This window comes from Myiozetetes cayanensis, unplaced genomic scaffold (assembly GCF_022539395.1).
Source record: "Myiozetetes cayanensis isolate MyiCay16 unplaced genomic scaffold, myiCay2020 scf19, whole genome shotgun sequence".
NCBI lineage: Eukaryota > Metazoa > Chordata > Aves > Passeriformes > Tyrannidae > Myiozetetes > Myiozetetes cayanensis.
The window spans coordinates 13,277,332-13,296,345 of NW_026087400.1; the positions used below are offsets into that span (position 1 = coordinate 13,277,332).

Here is a 19,014-nt window from a genome sequence, read left to right on the forward strand (position 1 = left end):
CGATGGATCCCGGGACACGTCCTGGCTATCGATGGATCCCGGGACACGCCCTGGCTATCGATGGATCCCGGGACACCCCCCGGCTATCGATGGATCCCGGGACACCCCCCGGCTATCGATGGATCCCGGGACACGTCCTGGCTATCGATGGATCCCGGGACACCCCCCGGCTATCGATGGATCCCGGGGCTGTCCCGACCCCGCCCGGCCCGCATGGAGCCTGCGCGGCGCCCGTCGCGGGGCCCGCCGGGAGCTGCAGTCCCTGCGGGCCGGCGGGGGGGACTCCGCGCCTGCGCAGGCGGCGGCCGCCTCAGCCAAGTGCCTGTGGGAGGCCGGGCGGGCCGCGCTGCCATCTTGGAGCGAGGGACGGCGGAGCCGCGGCCGCGCCGGTGAGCGGAGCGGGCCGGGAGCGCGGGGGGCCGGGGAGGGGGGACACGGGACACGGGCCCCAGCGGGCGGCGAGGGGACACACGGGGAGCGCGGGGCCGCTGCGGGCGGGCCGGGGCGCGGAGGGGCCGCTCGCCCCGAGAGGGGCTCGCTGAGGGCGGTCCCGCCGCCCGGGGCAGCGGCGAGGGCAGCCGCGGTCCCTCCCCGCGGGTCCCGCGACCCCCGCGCTGCCCGGCCCCGCCGCCCCCTCCCCGCTCAGTGCCGGGGGCTCCTGCCCGCGCCCCCGTCCCGTTCCCGGCCGTGCCGCGTCCCTGCCCGGCCGGACCCCCCGGCCTGTCCCGCTCGTACCGCCGGGAGCTGCCCCTGAACCTTCGCCCTCCCGGGAATCGCTGCCCACAGGGCTGTGCCCTCCGAGCCCTGCCGGCACAGCCGCCTTCCCCCGCCTGTGTGTCCCCCCGTGCCGGGGCTCCCTCCCAGGGCACGGGGGCTCGGTGCCTTCGTGCCGGCCGGGCACAGCCGTGCCTGGCAGGAATGTGTCCCGGCAGTACAGCCCGGCTGCAGCCAGAGGTTTATCCCGAGCCGTGTTCTCCCTTGTAAACACGGCGGAATGGCAACGCTGGTGCCACCGCTCTATTTTGGAAACACGGACAAGTTCTGGCTGTTAACCCTCCCGCTCCCGAACAGGCTGGCTGTGACCTTGTGTGCCGGTAGTGTACGGACGAAAGCAGTGTCTGAGGATGCGTTTGGCCAATTTGCTCAGATATCCAAGGATTCAGCTTGTTTTAATAGCTGTGGTTTGTGGTGTTAAATAGGCAGAGGAGCTCCTGGTCTGTGTGTGGTGCGGGGAGAGGCAGGTGTAGCGTTTGGGGGGTGTGTTGTGTGCCATCCTTTACCCTTGACGCTTCAGCACAACTTACCTCTTTGGCTTAGAGTTGAAGAACTCAGAAACCAGGACATTTTAGGCTCTCCTTTCCCAGTATATTACTGCTTATTTTAGTAAGTTTGTCATCGTCAAGGTAGCAGGGTCTCTGCTACCCTGCCACTCGACCTTTTCAAAGAGAAAAGGAGAGAGATCTGGGCTGCTGTTTGTAAGAGGACATTCTGTGTGGAGAGAGAGACAGTACATCCAGCTATTGCTTGTATTTACCTGAGAAAAGGCACAGGCGTTTAAGAACAAAACATGACCTACAAACTGTCTTTGGTTCTGAGGATTTTAATGCTTAAAAAAAATCTTTTTTGAAAAAAAGAAAAAAAAATTCTTTTCTATCTTCTTGAAGCAGAGGTCCAAAACAGTTCTAATTTAATTAGTTACATTCCTATTCACTACGACTGTTTAGATCTGAGCTGGCTCTAGTGTGCATTCTGAGTTGTGATTTAGGTGACATTTAATCATTACACTGAATGCTTTCACCTCCAAGTGATCATTGGAATAATACGTAGCATTCTGATCCAAACTGGGTTTTCTTGTCTTTAAAACAAGAGCTGATACAGTGCATGTGAAAGATGATGTTGCAGTGGAAAATAACTGAGACTTCTGAGGGCTAACTTTGAAAGCTTCTTACAGATTAAAGTTATTTTGGGGCTTAAGAGAGATTGAGAGAAGATTATTTATATGAATTTATTAGTTAAGCAGCATCACCTCTTTTTCTTCCCTCAGTTTTCTCTCCCGTCCTAAAGTTCTGTTCCTTCTGTGGCGAAACAGACCTGAAACGTGAAGTTATCACGTTTCTTTGTTTCTGCATTTCAGATGGTTTGCAGGAGTTAACTACAGAATATAAACTCGTAGGAAGAAAATAAGCTCATAGGAAGACAGGTAGTAAGGTAGCATGATTCTCTTGTAGGGTTTGAATTAATCATTGTTTCAAGGAGAGCTTGCCTTAGACTGCTTGAAAAATAGGTTTCATTGTCTCCTGTTTTACAATATATGACATAGTTACTGTTTTTCAGCAGCATTATCAGTCAGTGATAGCATCAACATCTTTTTTGAGTTTAAGCTGTTAAACTGGTAAATGTGTTCAGCCATACTGAAGTACTTTTCACACAGCAAAACCAATTTGATTTCTGCTTAAAAGCAAGGAAAGGAACCTGCAGGGTTAGAGAGAAGGAACAACCCCTGCGCATGGGAACGGTGAAGCTTCTGGGAGTGCTGTTACTGGTAGAGCTGATTTGGAAGCCCTTTTGCTTGGGTGTGCAGTTCTGCTCATGCCACGTTCCAGTTTTGTTGTCGTGCTGTGCTCGCATGTGATTGCAGGAGCTGCTTTGTGCCTTCAAACCCGAGCAAAGTGAATCCATGTGCAGAACCCAGGGCAGAGCTGGCCTCCCTTCCTCACTGGGACTGCACTTTGCCCAGCTGCAGGAGCCCTTTGAAGTGTGTGCTCGCCTCAGAGGAGGAAGTAGACAAGCCATGATTATAGTTTAGCTTGGGAGGATTCTGTTTTTCCAGTTATTTGCTTTTTACTGTCTCGTAAATTGAGTATTTTTCAAGGTTTTAGGCAGTCCTTGGGCTTGGTTGGACTGTTACCTGAGCTAATTCTCTGGGCAAGTTTTGGAGAGGGAAGGGCAGTTGTTGCTCTTTGTCCCTCTCCTCTGAGGAATAAAGCAAGAGAGATTTGGGCATTTTCTGTAAGTGACTGGTGTTTGGGTTTTACTTAGTGCAGAGTTTCTGGAGCTGAGGGACTGATCTTTTTCTTCATAAGAATTGCAAATTACACTTAATAGAAATGAAAGTATTGCAACAAACTGGGAAAAAGCATTTTAAGGAAACCAAGGCCCTGTTTCATGTGAGCAGCTCTTGAGTTATGCCTGGAATTTCTCCTTTTACTGTACCAAAGCGTAGCAGGTTTGTTCTCTGCTCTGAGAAACATGATACCAGATCTTGTTGCACTGGTAATTCAAATAATTTTTTCATACTTGGCAGTATGTTGCTGTTCTTTTTTTTTTTTAATAAGTTTCATTACAGTCCTTCCACTTAAGAACTGATAATTCCTGCCTTCCACCCACCTGCCTGAGCTATTCTCAACTCTGCTGCTGGGAGAGGCACAGAACTACTGCCATGTTTGCATCTGCATCGTTGATTCTGAACTTGGAGCTCAGGCTCAAATGCTGAGCAAGAAAAGGCCCATTCTCTTCTGGGGGATTGGTAAAGTTTGATCGTGTGGAACTTGGTTCTGATCCAGAAGTGAAAGTTGAGTGACTTTCCTTTGCTTGAAACGTGCAGATCTTGGGGTCTGGGTTTGGTAGGTGGTGATGTGGGAGCTGGAGATTCAAGGGAATGTATCAATGTGAGCCTCTATAAAGTCTTCATGTGCTCTCTGTTCTGTTCTTTGTAGACCTAACTTCTTGTCAAGGGTACCCTTTAGACATACTAAGTGTTAGCTGGTAATCTTTTTGAAGTTTATTACTAAGGAGAGGGAAGATCGGGTAAAGTTTCAAGTGCTCCTGAAATAGAAGAAGACACGATAAGACAGGCCTGTAACCTGGTTCTGATTTACTCATTAATTCATCAAATGGATAGCCATTTGCAGGGAAACATCCATCAAGAATATAATTTTTGTGACTGGGAGCATGTTCATTTACTGAAAACTAAAACAGGCTCTCTGATTCTCTGGGTTTCGTGGGATTGGGGTGGAACCTCTGCCTGGGCAAGTCACTGATAACTTTCTGCCCTTGTTATCTCTGCTCGTCCTGTACGATGGGCAAAGTGAAGGAAGGCTTGTTGCTGAGCAAGCTGAAGAGATGGACTGAGACACACAGGAGTGGATTTGTGTTAATTGTTAACATGCTTTTGGTCAGTGTCCATCCTTAGTGCCTGCTCCAGTCCCCAGTGCTAGCTGTTTTTCAATTATGGTTAATAATCATTGCTCTTGCTTAACTCTTAGAGTGCTCAGATATCCACATTGTTATTTCTTTCCTGCTGGTTTCATAAACACTTGAATGGCTTAACTCTGTAACTCTGAACACTCCATTTGTACTTTCCTGACACCTTGATTTTTTTGCTCTTCCAGTGCCATGAGCTGCTGCTCTTTTGATCTGTTTGCAAAACAACCAGATGGAGTGAGTTTTTTCTGTATAAGGGTTCCTCATCTTTAAAGTTTATTTGCTTTGGCTTGACAGAGCCTGAATTAACTCATTATTGGATCGTTTGGGTTAACTTTTCTTGGTAGGACTCGCCTCTTGTAGAGGTGTGTACCTTGCATGTCCATGTGTGTAAGTATGTAATTTCAGGGACTAGATAAAAAATGTGATGGTCAGTATATCAACATGTTCAGAAGGTGAATTGGGCCTAATCTTTAACCAGGCTTGCTATCCTCTGGGGAAGTGCTGCATATTTTCACCAGTTTTTACCTGAACAGCCTTTCCTCTCTATTCAAGTTGAGACCTCCTGGGCAACCCTGCAAGTGAAGGTTTCTAAACTGAAAGAAAAGACATGAGCTTAGAGGATGAAAAGGTATCAGAGTGACACCGACTTGCTTTTTATATCAGGATCCCACAATGGTTTGGGTTGGAAGGGGCGTTGAAGATACCAGTTCAAAGATCACAAAGCTGCTTTGGTTCTTAAATGTCTGGGATTGACCCAGAGCGTGTGTTGTCCTCAATAAGGAAGTCTTGAAAGCAGCTTCTTATTCCAGCTGTTGGAAGGGGAATGACGGGTGTGATGGCTACAGGAAAGAGGAGGGAAGTGCTGGAGGTTTAGGAAAGCACTCTGACCACCTCACTCTGTGTTAGAAGAGTTTCCAAACTGAACTGTAATAACTAAATAGCTGTCACCTGCGTTTTCAGGGGACCACTGGCCTTGTGTAACATTTCTAATTCCATTTAAGTGTTCATCACCTAAAGACACAGAGGAAAACTCACAGTCCATGGGCAGTACTTGTGCAGGTCATTGGCACGTTCCCTTTGTGCATGTCAGATTGAGTTTGTCACTAAGATAACAGAATCCTTTTTGCCTTCTGCAAACATGGCACTTGCTGTATATTAAAATGGCCAATTTCTAGAGCAATGCTGCATTTATTAAACATTTGCCTGAACCACATCTAGTTCAGGTCAATGAATAAGCTGTGGCAAGGCAGCAGTGTTCTCATTGTTCTTCTGTGCACCCACTGGATCAGGGTATTTAACCCCTGCTCTGAAATCTGGTTTGGCCAGGTGGATTTGCTCTGTGTGGAGACCTGTTGACATTGCTGGTGGTTTATTTATTTTATATTCTCCATGGTTTTAAACATAGCCCTGTGAGGTGTGGCATATCATGAGATTGTTCCTTTCCTTTCCACTCTCAGAATTACAAGTCTTGTGGTAGTAAGTACTCTTAGTGAGAGTTTGAGTTATTAAAGCAAAAAAATAACATTGAAGCAAATTCTTTCATCTGGGATATGAACAAAATAATACTGTCCTGAGGGGGATATTAGAGGAGAAAATGCTTTCAGATTAATGCCTGTTCACTTTGAAGCTGGGGAGCTGCCCAGGGAACTCTTCCTTTGAGTGAAGGAGACACCAACAAAATGAAATTCCCAGTTAAGGGTGGGTGATGTGGGGGGTGAGAGAGGAGGGACTTTGAAGACAGTAATGATAGGGATGGGATCTATTCTGAGAGAAAGCCTGTGTCACAGCTGGGATTGCTTTGCTTCCTGAAATTTCACTACCTATTTTTTAAAATAATAAACTTTCTACTTTGTATTTTGCATTTCTGCCTCCGTGACTTTTAATCAAACACAGGAAGGTTCTAATGTGTCACAAACTAGATAAAGTGAACAAAATTTAGCAGAAAAATTGTCAGAACTCCTCCCATGGTTTAGACTCAGGGTTTGTATCTGGAAGGATGTTGTGCTGCACCCCCCTGATAGCTCAGGCTGTTAGCAGCTGCCCTGCTGCCACTTGGGCAGTGGCCTCTGGCTCACTTTTTTGGTTCAGTTTTAGTTTAGGAGCCACTTCTAAACTTTTTCCCAGACCTGTGGGCTTCCAGTTGCATCCCTGCATCCCTACTTCCAGTTCCTGCACCCCTTGGAACTGAGGGGTGCAGTTCATGTTTGTTGTTAGCAGATGGTCCCGTTCTTTGTTTCGTTTTGGTTTTTTTTAATATGCAGCTGTCATTTCTTCATACAGAAGGTGTAGGATGTAAAGACTGTCATTCAAGGATTTCATTTAGTAGTACAGTTGGAAACATTGGGTAACCCAGGATTTCCAAAATCTACTTTACCTTCTGATAAAGGGCAAAGGAATTTTAGGGCAACCCCACCAAAACCAAGATTAGGGGAAATGTTGAGAATATTGAAATAGTGGTACAGTTCTAAGCCATCTTTTTCCTATTGTTTCTCTTTTATTTTTCAGAGAGGCATGAGCTGGAATGTAGCAGGCAGTCAGCTTGTGCAGGGTTGGGATGGTTGTGTTGTGCACTCCTGACTGTAATTTCATGTTGCCATCTGGTCACTTGCAAAAGATTCCCGGGAAGCAGGTAATGGACTTCTGTTGCAATTAGAAAACGTGAAGGTGATTCCTCTGGAACTCGAGGTTTTTGCTTGCAGCAGTTTGCAGTTTTGGAAAAGACAGTGACCTGTAGCAGACTTTCAGATACCACAGGGTTGACTTAAATAGTCTCGGTACTTTTTTTCCCCCAGAAATTCCAATTTCCATTATGTCTTTTGGATTTGTGTGCTTTTCTGGAGCGATAAATAACTTAGGTTGGAAAGAATGGTGCTTTTATTTTTGGCTGCCATTGAATTTAACACACAGGAATATTATTTTATTGCAAATACTGTATTTCCAGTTCTCTTTCTTTGATTGTGATGCTGAAGAATACTCAGAGAAGCAACTTATTTTTCTCATGGGGCAATGTATGTGTAGTTATGCCTTGGTAACAACCTGTGAGAACGTCAGTCCTTGCTCTTACAGCTGTGCCAGAGTTGATCAACAGGAAGTGCCTCACACCATCTCCTTTGCTCAAGCAGGTACGAGCAGCAGGTGACACAGAGCTTTCTTTTTCGAGAGATTTCAGATCATCAGCACGTTACAGTCGTCCCTGGTAGCGGGGAATGATTCATCACTTCTTTGATGAGCCTCCCAGCTTGGATTGCAGAGCTGTGCACTTTGTTTTGATTTCGTTTATTGCTCAGGTACCCACAGTGACAATTTGTTCAGCAAGTTTTTGTAGGCAGTGTATTTCTCCTGAAAGCTCCATGGGCCTTTTTATCTGTGCTCTTGGGAGCAGTGGGGGTGTGTTTGGGGCTCTCTTCACTGCTGTACCCACAGAGGGAGGAACCTCCTACACCCTGAACCTTCATCAGTGCTACTGGACACTTAAACCCAGGTGCAGTGTGTTCAGGACAGCCCTGCACACAACATCCTGAAGGATCATGTTTAGGTTCATGCAGGCACCAGAATTATGCTTGTGGGAATTTTATCTGCTACCCTTGAGGCTTCCAGGTGACAGGATCAGGGTTTCCAGTCCTCCAGTAGGCAACGAATCTTACCAAAGGCTTCTTGTAAAAGCATTATTTCCATCAGCTGTAAGGGCAGGTGAAGTTGCAGTGGCTCCAGGTAATGCTGTAAATTAATGGTGAAGCTTCCTGGGTTTTTTCATTGCCCAGAGTTAAAGCCTTTGTGCAGGTTTGTTCAGTGTGTGTGTGCAAACCATTGATAAGGAAGTGCAGCTCTGAGAACGGAACGGGGGAATGTGTGGCAAGAGGCCCTGAGCTGTGAACAGGGAGCAAAACCAGAGATGAGGAAATGCTGTGTGGATGCTGTGCTCTGTTAATAACTGAATGTGTAAGGGCTGCTGAAGAGACTTGTTCCAAAGCTGCAAGGTGGGTGGTGAAACAGAAGGTGGTGGCCTTGTGTTTTGTTCCACTGTGCGATTTTCTTATTGACACTTCGAAAACAACGCCTTTGGAATGCCTGCAAAAATAACTGTAATACAACCACCATTGGTTTGCTGCTGCTGCTAAGTCACAACATAACCAGCCAAATTAGTTAAAGCTCCAGTGGTTCTCCAGCGTATCTACTGATATCAGTCTTTCATCTCTCTTCCCATGAGCATCAAATTAAGTTCTGGAGTTTCTGAGATTTGCTCACAAGGGTTAACGATTTCTACCTTTTTAATTGGAAAATATCATAAAGCATAATTTGTGGTGCTGTGTGGGTATGTCTGTATAGTGAGATAGGGGAGGGAAATGTGGGAACTGGGAAATGAGGGAAAGTTAGTGGATATGTGAAAATCCTAAGGTTGATGTGGTAACATTAATGGATGGCAGCTCTGTTATGCCTCCAAAATTAAGTTACCTGTATATACATCCCTGGGATTTTTGGCAGCATCGTTTTGATTTGGTTTTAGCATCAGAGGTGAAACTCCACTGCCATTCTTTCCCACTGAAGTTTGGATTCAGTTATATAAACCCCAAGGAGAAGCTTTTAGAAACTGCTAGAGAATCAACATCCTTTAAGTGATACTCCAGCCTCAATTTGTCACACAGGGGATATTTTTAATGTAAAATAGAGGAATTAGTTTGATTGAAAGTACTGCAGACATAGGGACAGTAGCTTTAAAGAATCATGGGAGAGATGCAGAGCAACATATGGATAAATGTTATAACAGATTTGCTTGGGTGAGTTTTTACCATATGAGTTAAATTAAGGAAATATGTAAAAGTATCAACAAGTTAAGATGTCTTTTTTAATAAATAGAATATCAACCATCATATTCAATGACTTCCCCATCTCTGGTGGTGTGTAAATAACGACAGGTTCCAAGGCAGTGATGTGTAAATGTTTTATGAGATTTCCTATCAGGGCAAAAGAAAATGAATATCAGTCATGAAAAGCAGTGTGTGTGTGAAGTGTCCAGTAGCATCTCTCTGTTGGGACCTGGCCTTGATTTCTGCGTGTTCTTCAGTCTCCTGTTACCCGAATGTCAGGGGTTGGAGCTGGTAACACCTGGGTCTGTGCAGTCCTGGACACGGTGTAGAAGATTGACTCAAGCTGTGTTGCTTTGATCATTTTAACAGAGAGCAGCCATGAGGGAAATGGAAGTAGTTTTAAAAACTGGGAGTAAACACCTAGTGTAGGCTTGTGCATTGAATTTTAGTGCAGGACTTGGGAAAAGCTGTAGAAACCAGAGTGACACTGAAGATGAAGATTGCTGACCCTGAAGAAGGTGCAGTGCTGGCATGCACTTGTAAAACATAACCTGTATCAATAACTGGGCACTGAAGGGGAACCTCAGCTTGGAAAAAAAAGAATCATCTCTAACTCTCTCGATAGCTGTGTCTGTAGAGGAGGAGCCTGCAGTGAGACAGACATGAAGAGAAAAAGCAGGAAGAACAGGACAGGAACAACTGGAATTATTGAGGTGGTTTTAGGGGACTCAATCACAGAATACTTGAGGTTAGAGGAGATTTCTGGACACTGTCAGGTCCAAACCCATGTGCTTAAAGCAAGGTCAGTAACGTGTTCAGTCAGGTTTGGAATGTCTGAGGATGGCAACTTAACCTCTCTTGGCAATTTCCCCACTGCTCAGTCACCTCACAGTAAAATAAATAACTCCATCCCCTGTTTTTACATCGAATTTCCTGTGTTTTAATTTGTGCCCACTGCCTGTTGTCCCATCCCTGAGCACTGCTGGGGACAGTCAGCTTTTTAACCCTTCAGGTATTTGTACACACTGATAAGATCCTCCTGAGCATTCCTCTTTCCCAGGTTTACAATCCTAGCTCTCTCAACCTGTCCCCATCTGTCGTGTTGCAGTCACTTTATCATCTCTGTGTCCCCTGGCTGGTGTCACAGCAATGCATCTGTGCCACTCTTGATTTGGGGAGCCCAGAATTAGAGTTGAGAGGAAGGATGACCTTTCTTATCCTGCCAGTGATGCAGCCCAGGCTGCTGGTGAGCCTTTCTTTGCTGTGGGGAAGCACTGCTGGTTCGTGTTCAAAACAGCACCAGTGTTTTCTGCAGAGTTCTCTGTCCAGCTGCCCCCAGCCTTTACTGGTGTGTGGCTTTATCCCTCCCCAGGTGCAGAACTTGATGGAATTTTTGTTCCATCAGCATATTTACTGAGAGCAAGCTTGGTCCCATCATCCAGGTCAAAATGGGGAAGTTAAACAGCAGTACCAGGAGGGTGGGAAGTCACTCGCAGGACTTGAGGGACCTTTTTGCTTTACTGTGGCATAGTGTGGGCTTCACTGAGCCCAGACATGACAGAGATAGATTAATGAGCAGAAATTCATTAGAAATATTGGTTTTGATGATTGATTTTCTCTGGAGCATAGAATGAAAAGCAAGTTTGTTTTCAGTTGTTCAGCACCTCTGTGGATGCTGAATACTGCTGGAAATTTATCCTCCTTGTTAAAAGCAACATTTGTGCTTACACACAGTACTCAGTTACTGCACTTCCTCCCACATGAAACAAGTGGTTCTGTGGTCCAGAAACACAGTCTTTTACCCTGGTTGATGACACAAATACTTTGTGCTTTGACAGACTTTTTTTTTTTTACCTTTAGCATTCGTCATTCAAGTTAGATAGATACATGCTTTAAATGTAATCTTGATCTATTTGACTAAAAAGACTGTGATTCCCCCCTTAAACTGCTTTCTAAGCTGTTAAATGTCTTTCCAAGTAGTTTTGTAGAAACAATTTTCTAGCCTCTATTTTGTGCAGAGGAAGGGACAAAGCAGATCTGTCCCAGTGATGGAGAGTGGTGGGAAGTTTGGGAGTTTCCTTTTAACAATTTTATAAAGGAAAATACTGTGAGAAAGAATCTCCTCTGGAGCTGTGAAATGAAGTGGAAGTCTTGAAATGAAGTGCCTGAGTGAGTCATGTGGTCACATGTGAAAATACTCCTGTCCACACTTGGGGAGTTCGAGAAGAGAAGAAATGCCCAAGAGAGAGCTCGAATCAGTGGGTGTAACTGGGACTTGTGGAGGTTTCCACAGGGCCAGGATGCAGAGAGGGCAAGGAAAACAGGGAATGCATCTTCATTGGTGTTTTAATTGTTTTAATTATGAATTAAAGGAGGGCACTTTGGAAACGAACCCACCGATTGTTCCCAAAGACTGTGCTTGGATTTGACGTGTGAAACGAGCTTGGATCAAGGAAGCTGAGCTGCTGTTGGATGAAACTAAACTGGAAGCTGTGGGACTGAGGACTCAGAGTAGAGCTGTTCCAAACTGCAAACTCCAGAAATGTATTCCCTGTGGGTGTTGGGTCTGCCCAGCCCCACTCCTGGTACTTCCGTGCTCGTGGATGGGGGCACAGCTCCAGCAAATCTGATTAGGGGAGGCACAGGGAGGGTTCAGAGAGTCACCACTGGGAGAAGGCTGATACCACTGTAAGAGAAACTGTAAGGAAAAACAGGTGGGCTACAGTGTTTCTGAAAGGTGTGGGCAAGGAGTTTTTAGGATGATAACAGTGCAGGAGGTGAAAATGGATCTGCAAGAAAACAGGGGTCTGTTTTGGCAGGTAATTCCCTCGGTGAAGCTTAGGAGCTGTAACACAGCGAAATGAGCTGGTACAAGCTAAAGGGCAACAGTCTTGTTTTGAAATGCAGCTTTTAGAAAGGAATTGTTTTAATTTTCTGTGAATGGGTACAGTATGAACAAGTGTTGAAAATGAAGAAACATTGAAGGCCTTCAAGAAGAAACAAAACAGAAACCTAAATTGATAAACAGGGAAGCATTTATATGGATTGTTAGTAATAAAAGGTGCAGGGGAACATACATCTTAAGGTGTTAAAGGAATACCTGTTGCATTCACTAAGTCCAGAATTATTTTTGGAAAACAACTGGAGAATGCTTCCAAAGGAGTGAGCTTGGGAACTCTTCTTCAACTGAGAGCCATGTGAAATGAATGTACAAATGTGTAGTGGAAAAATTACTGCACTTCTGTGAATTAAATCGTGTAGCAAAACAGATCTCGTTTGGTTTGTTTGTTTTAACTTTTAGATTTGTCCTCTGGTCTCAGCAAAGTGGTTTGATGCATGGTTTTATGAAGTAAATTGACAGTGAACAATCTCTTGTCAAATGGAAGCTGCTGGTGATTGAACTTGATTGGAAGGCATCTCTTAGGTTGGAAAAACTTGTCTTTGGAGTTCACCTCTTTCCTCACTCTTTTTCCACGTTCTTGCAAATACCAAGAGGAATGACCTTTCTCAGGAATGCATCTTTGAGTGACTCCATATTTCAGCTTTCCTGTTCAGTATGTTTTGTTTCTTTTGCTCGGTTTCAGCCTCAGTGAGGTCAGGAGATGTGTGAGGGTTCTGTTAAAAAAAAAACAGGGGAGAGGAAATTGAAAACCAATTCCTAGAAGTGTGTTCTTGTTTTAAGATACCCTCGTTTCCCCCTGTGCTCTTTCAGTAACACATTTTCATTTACATTATTTTCAGATCATTTCTGGGTGGTGTTTTGCTTAAATGCACAGCATAAGGAGAACAGAAATACATGGGAAGGGGCTGAGAGATGAAAGGATAAATGCTGCCTGGCAGCTGTTTAGACTGGGCAGAAATGCCTGAGAGTAAAACCAAACACACTTTTCTCATCCTGGGTGAATTTTCTCACAAGGCTTTGTACCACCACTTCAAAGTCAGTGCCTGCTCATTTACTGGGCATTTCATAACAGGCAAAATTTTGGTGTTTTTTTTTTTTTTTTTGTGTATTTTTAACTTTTCAAGTTTTCTTCATGTGTTTTATGTGAAGTAACTTTTGATCCCTGAATATCCTTGTTTTAAATATGGAAATATTAATTTGTGTTTTTCCCGACTAACTCGTTGCATGACAAGAAAATTGTTAAAACTGCAAAAAGAGGAGTAAAAGGGGAGGGGGGTAATATAAATTATCTCCTCCAAGCAGTCATCAGTTAATAGATTACAAGTAGGGAAATTGCTTAAAGGGGGGAAAAGAACTTAAAATTTTGATATGATATTTTTGATCTGGGCGATCACATTTAAGATTATATTGTTACCCTAATTCAAAATTAATTGAATACCATAAACAAGTAGCTTTTACAGCTTGTGGATTTGTGTGAGTGCCTCCCTCAGTACTGTCACACAGCACTGATAAGCAGAGGCCTCCAGAAACATTCTTCCCTTTCCCACAGCAACAGGCAGGAAGGGACTTGGGGTAAAGTTCTCAAGATTCCTTTGCCTGCTGTGGTGGTAAGGTCTAAAATAACCTGTTGCCAACAGCACCACGAATCTTTGAGTGAGGTGCTCAAGATTCAGTGATTTGTGCTTTGTAGGAGCACTAAATGCTTTTGGACACCTCAGCTTACTGTTTAACAGTGACAGCTCAGAACTGTCTGGCCACACTGTCTGCTTTTCCCTGGAGAAAATTGTCTTCCAAGGTTTCCACTGGGAAAAAAAAAAAAAAAAGTTGTTTATACTTTCTAGGTGCTTTCTTTATAGAAACCTGGAAGTAAAACAATTGAGTTTTTTTTTAAAAGTGAAATATAAAAGGGGTTGTTGCTTTTCAGGACTCTCTCACTACAGGCCTGCCCATTGCATTGCTTCAAGGTGTCTGTTTTTCCTCTCTGAGGAAGGATGACCCTGAAGTTATAGCACAGATTATTTCTTTAACCTGTGTTTCCAAAAGGTCCATGTAGGACGTGGGCACAGTGCAAGGATGGGGGAGAATTCAGAGGCAAAGCTGGCATTAATTTCTGCAGGACACGAGAGTTCCAATTGCTGGAACTTGATGCCCTTTTTTGGTTACAGGTCTATAATAACAGTCTAATAAGGGGAATGTGTAAGGTCAGAGGAACTTTAGAGATGCTAAAAGGGTATTTGCCTGTGGTGTTCACACCTCAGGGCTCTGCAGCAACCAGCAGTGAGTGAGAACCCCTGACCTGCAGGGTCAGCTCCCAGACCAGGGGGGCTAGAAAAGAGTTTGGTCCATCATGGACTAGACAAAAGAGCACAGACCTGCATAACTCAGCTGTTACCTTGTGAATGTGTTGCCAGCCCGTGATAACACCTGGAAACTTTCAGCCAGAAAGGAACAGGCCTGAACATCTGGGTTTCTTGAATGAAAAGCAAAGTCTCACCTTGCTACCTGCAAAGCAGCTGCTTCCCTTCCAGTCCACACATTGTAACTTCGTTCTGGTCGTGAACTCCCACTAGAAATTTTCCTGAAATCTCATCACAGAAAATGAAACACAGTTCTGAGTCACTGCAGTGTTGTGTTGAAGCTGGATGATTACAAAAGATTTTTTTTTAAGGAATTTTAAAGGCCAAAATGAATTCCTAAAAGCAGTGGTTTGTAAAACACAGGAGTTAATCCAGTTAATGTCCAGTTAATACCAGTAAATCCAACAATTTAAAAATCTGTTTAAGGTTGTGGTAGTTAAATTATTGCAGTGTCACTCTCTTCTCAACACTGGTTTAATTCTCTGTCCTGGGGGTTACCAGGCATGGCAAGTTTAATTGATCTGATGGTATTTAAGAACCAGCCATTTTAAGTATTGCTCTGTTTCCAAGATTACAGCAGTGAACCAGTTTTAGCTTAGTGGTTTGCATATATGAATTGTTGTCCTCTTTGAAATGGATTGTACCATGAGAAGGAAATGGCTGAAACAAAAATAGACCATCTCTTTGTTTTCACAAATGGTTTTAATTATCCTGTGCAGCTCTCTGCAGTGGCTGCTCTTGCCAGGCTTTTTGGAATCAAGGCATATGATGTTCATGTACACTTTTGTCTTTTTTTCCCCTCTTAGTAGTTAAAACATCCTCATAGTTAGAAAGAAAATTCATTGCAAAGTTACCTAAGCTGGCAATGCCTGGTTTTGGTCCCTTTTGTCCTGCCTGCCCCAGTTTTAGTCAAAGAACAGCTTGTGGTTGGGAATTACTGATGTATTACTGAAAGGGGTAAAAACTGTCAAATTACATGTGTGTTTTTTCCCAATTCTTTTATTCAGGATCAAATGCTACCTGTGTGTAGCAAAAAGTCAGCTGAACTCTTCCTGCTGAGGTGCAGGTTTTACAAGGAGGCTTCTTGCTACAGAGAAATGCTAATGACTGAATTCTCTGTAATTTGGATGTAAGTCTTCAGTTTGAGAGGCCTGGAGACAGTTTAATTTGGATTGCAGGCAGTGTTGGAAGCGTTTTGCTCTGCAGGCTGAAGTTGATCGGCCAGTTTTTCTAACCAAGGAACACTGGGGAGCCCAGGTATTGAGGGAGGATTACAGTGAGAATGTCACTGAGTGTCTGGCCACAACGTTTCCAGCCTCACTCTGCCTTTCCTTGGGCAATGCCTTTGTTTGGATAGGCAGGTTAAATGTTGGTCAGCATTTCCAGCTTAGAAACGTTGGATTCTAAGTGTTCAGTTTGGATTCTAACATTCAGTTCTCTTTTGAAGGAGTAGATATTTAGGAAAAAACAAGGAATCAGCACTCAGGATTACTGTTGCATAAATAATTGTTTCTAGAAAAGGTGTCTGAGGCTGGTAGTGTTTAGTTCCTTAGTCTTTGCTGCTGTAATTTAAAATCTGTTGGTGACACAGGCCTTTTGTAGACTATCTGTGTGATGTCACACATTATCATTGACATGGCATTGAGGCTGCAGGAAATTGGTAAAACAAAACCCAGTGTGAGACTTTCCAGGAAGGAAGGGAATGTGGTATTTGCTTTTCAGGTCTCACATTGATTGTACTCACTCACCCACTGTCATTGTCCCACACGTTTCATTTACTCCTCTGTCAGACACCAGGGCACTTCCCTGTGTTAAGTTGGGATAACCAGTGTCACTGTGTGCCCCTTGGAGGATGGAACTAACGGGACTGTCGCTGTTTATCTTGCTCAGGCTTCCTGTTGATGACAACAAACTGCTTCACAGACGGATATTTGACATCCTTTGGGAGTCAGGAGCTGGTTTTTGCTGGTCCTTTGCTCTAGAATCTGGCTGAGTTCAGCCCCCATCAATCTTCAGTGAAGGCTAATGCTGATGGTTTTGCCCTTATTTGGAATATCCGTATCTCTGAAGCTGCAGAGTGTTTTCCTGTTGGGCTGACAGGAAAAGGAATGACACATGTGATGTGACATAACCCTGTTGGCAGTTTGCTCTTTGAAGCACAGGCTGTTGTGCTGGCCAGGCATCTGCTGGAGTCCTATCAGAGCAAAGGTATCCTGGCCTTGACACAAACACTCCTCGGTTTTATTCCTGCAAGGAGTGTCTTTTCTTATCAATCAAAGCCATTTAAGCCTTTTTTTGTGGATTTTAGATACTCATTTCCATTTCTTTTTTGTTCTTCTCAATGTAACATCTCCATTACATTCTCCACAGGCCATGTTTGCTCGTAGCAGAAAGAGATTCAATAAATTCAGTTCTAGAGAAGAGATTCAGATAATCTTTGTTGAATTAGACCTGTTGATTTAGAGGGGCTGTGACTTCTGAGTCTGATAAATCACTGTGCTTTGAAAGGGTGCAGAAATGATCCTCTGTAAGGAGATGTGAAAAGAAAATGGTTCCTGTGTTGAGCCAGAAGTACAGTGGATTGTATACATGGATCAGATATGGAACAATCCAAAGCCACAATTTGAAGGCAGTATAATAGGTGAAATTTCTACTTCAGTGTCAAGAATTTCTCACTAGCAAGTCCAGTGTAGGAACAGAACAGGAGTTGGGCACCTCCTTTCCTTTGTTTTGTGGTTTATGTATCTTGCTTTTCCCTCCTTGCAGCCTCTGAAGGTCACGTCGCTTGGTTTGCTTCCCAAACTCATTAAATTGTGTTCCCCACAAATACATTTTTAGCCGGTGGATGGAAGTGTTATCCGTGGGTCAGGATCTCCCTGGCTGTTGGATGTTGCTGTGCCTGGATAAGCTGAGTGTGGGGCTGCAGGGGAGCTGTGCTTGTGCTGCCTCTACCAGGGCAGGCAGGACCCCACGGCTCAGGACTCCAACCCAGAATCTGTTCCCAGCACGGATTTCACATCTGTGCAAAAAATAACGCCGGCATTTCCAGTGTCAGCAGCTGGGGCACAGCACAGGCTGCTTGGATTTTCCAGCCTTCCCAGGAAATGGGGGTAGTGCTGCTCTCCCAGTAACACCAAGGGAGCCAGGCTGCACTCTGGGTTAAACCCTCCCTGTTCCATCCCTTTTATAAATAGCCCTTGGTGCAAACCTCAGGATGGCTTCCCTTTCCAACCTGCACTCAGCACTCAGCAGCTGTGTCTATTCTTTTCTCCCTGGTTGATTACTCAGCACTTTCTTCCTTTCTGTCTGTCTTTTGATTTGTTTGGGCAAACCTGACCACGGCCTAAAAACTTATTTTAGGGGGAAAAAAAATTGTAAACCACTAAAACCACCTTTGTCAAACCACGTTTTACTTTAAAGATGAAAGTTGAACGGTTAAAGTAACTGCAAATTTGCTAAGCAAGTAAGTTGCCAAACTTGCTGTCTCTGCCTGGGCTCTGTGTATTTACAGCTAACATTAAAGAGAAAAACCCTTTTCCACAATATGCATGTCTTCAGTTAAAAAGAGGCTTCAGTGTTTTGGGGGAAGGAGAGAAAGCATTTCTCTAATTTCTCACACATAAAGTGCACATATTTATCACATACCTGTTGATGTTACATCTCACATGCAGTTTTGTTAACAAAACTTTGTGTATTTTATGCTCTTTCCAAAAGTCTCTGTTCCTGTTACATAGTGAGGTTTTCAAAACAATTGATAAAATTACCAGGTGTGTGAAAGACATTTTTGCATTATGCAATTTTTCTTCTCTATTATTGAAACAGCAAATGCACTTTGAATTAGAACACCTGTAAAGAGCAGTTGAGCCTGTTCTTAAAAGTAATTACTGAACAGAAGGCTCACAGCAGCCAACAATGTGCAATTATTTCAGTATTTTTTGAATTACAAAGAGCATGTGCCAACATATTTTCCAAGCTGAGGCTGTAACAGTCACAGTTTCATTCTCACCTGTGTGCCTTCGATCCTTTGAAATAAATACGAACCACAATCCCCGGGGCACTGAGTCAGTTCTGCACCAGCTGAACTCCAGCCCTGAATGGAGGCAGATTAACTGGTGTCACACTGAAGATCTCTCAAGCCTTTGATAGCATTTTTCTTCTGTTTATGCTCCCTGATTTTCATGGAATCACAGAATCAGCTGGGTTGGAAAAACCTCTGGGATCATCAAGTCCAACCCTTGATCCACCCCTGCCGTGGTTCCCAGCCCATGGCACTGATGCCACATGCAGTGTCCTCCTGTGGGGTGAGAAGCTGCTGGGAACACTCCAGGTGGGATTCAGAGCAGTGCCAGAAAGATGCTTGGGCTGAGTTTCCTCCTGGGTTTATTTAAAGCCACGTTTGTTCAAACCTGCATTGTACCAACAATGGCAGAGGCAGTGATGAAGCTGAGCATAATTCATCTAACAATTTACATATTAGAGGAGGATGTTATAAAACCAGACCTCCTGGGGAGTAGGTATGGAGCCACTGAAGAAGTTCAGGCAGCCATTGGAATGGTTTATTTTTAATCACAGGAAGATATTCTTTCTGAGCTGTGTCTCTTTGAGTGCCCAAGAATTTGTCTGGTTCATTTCTGAGAAAATTACACTTATGTGATCAGGCTCTGGAGATCCATTGCACTGCCCTGCTCTGTCACAGCTGTCAAACCTTTCAGCTTTAATGGTCCTAAATTTCAGATTCTGTTGG

General features: G+C 44.3%; 1 protein-coding gene across 3 annotated transcripts in view; it reads left to right on the plus strand.

The window, feature by feature from the left end:
- The first annotated feature begins 313 nt into the window (after positions 1-313).
- The window catches only part of ITCH (itchy E3 ubiquitin protein ligase), a 53,630-nt gene continuing 34,929 nt past the window's right edge, over positions 314-19,014 (plus strand). For 2 of the 3 annotated variants that reach the window (XM_050313610.1, XM_050313611.1), the window contains exons 1-2: positions 354-389; positions 6,712-6,835. In XM_050313610.1, the coding sequence (XP_050169567.1) occupies positions 6,761-6,835 (75 nt within the window). In that variant the 5' untranslated portion in view covers positions 354-389; positions 6,712-6,760. Of the gene's footprint in view, positions 390-6,711; positions 6,836-19,014 lie in introns of all 3 variants that reach the window. The other variant, XM_050313612.1, reaches the window with a different exon arrangement.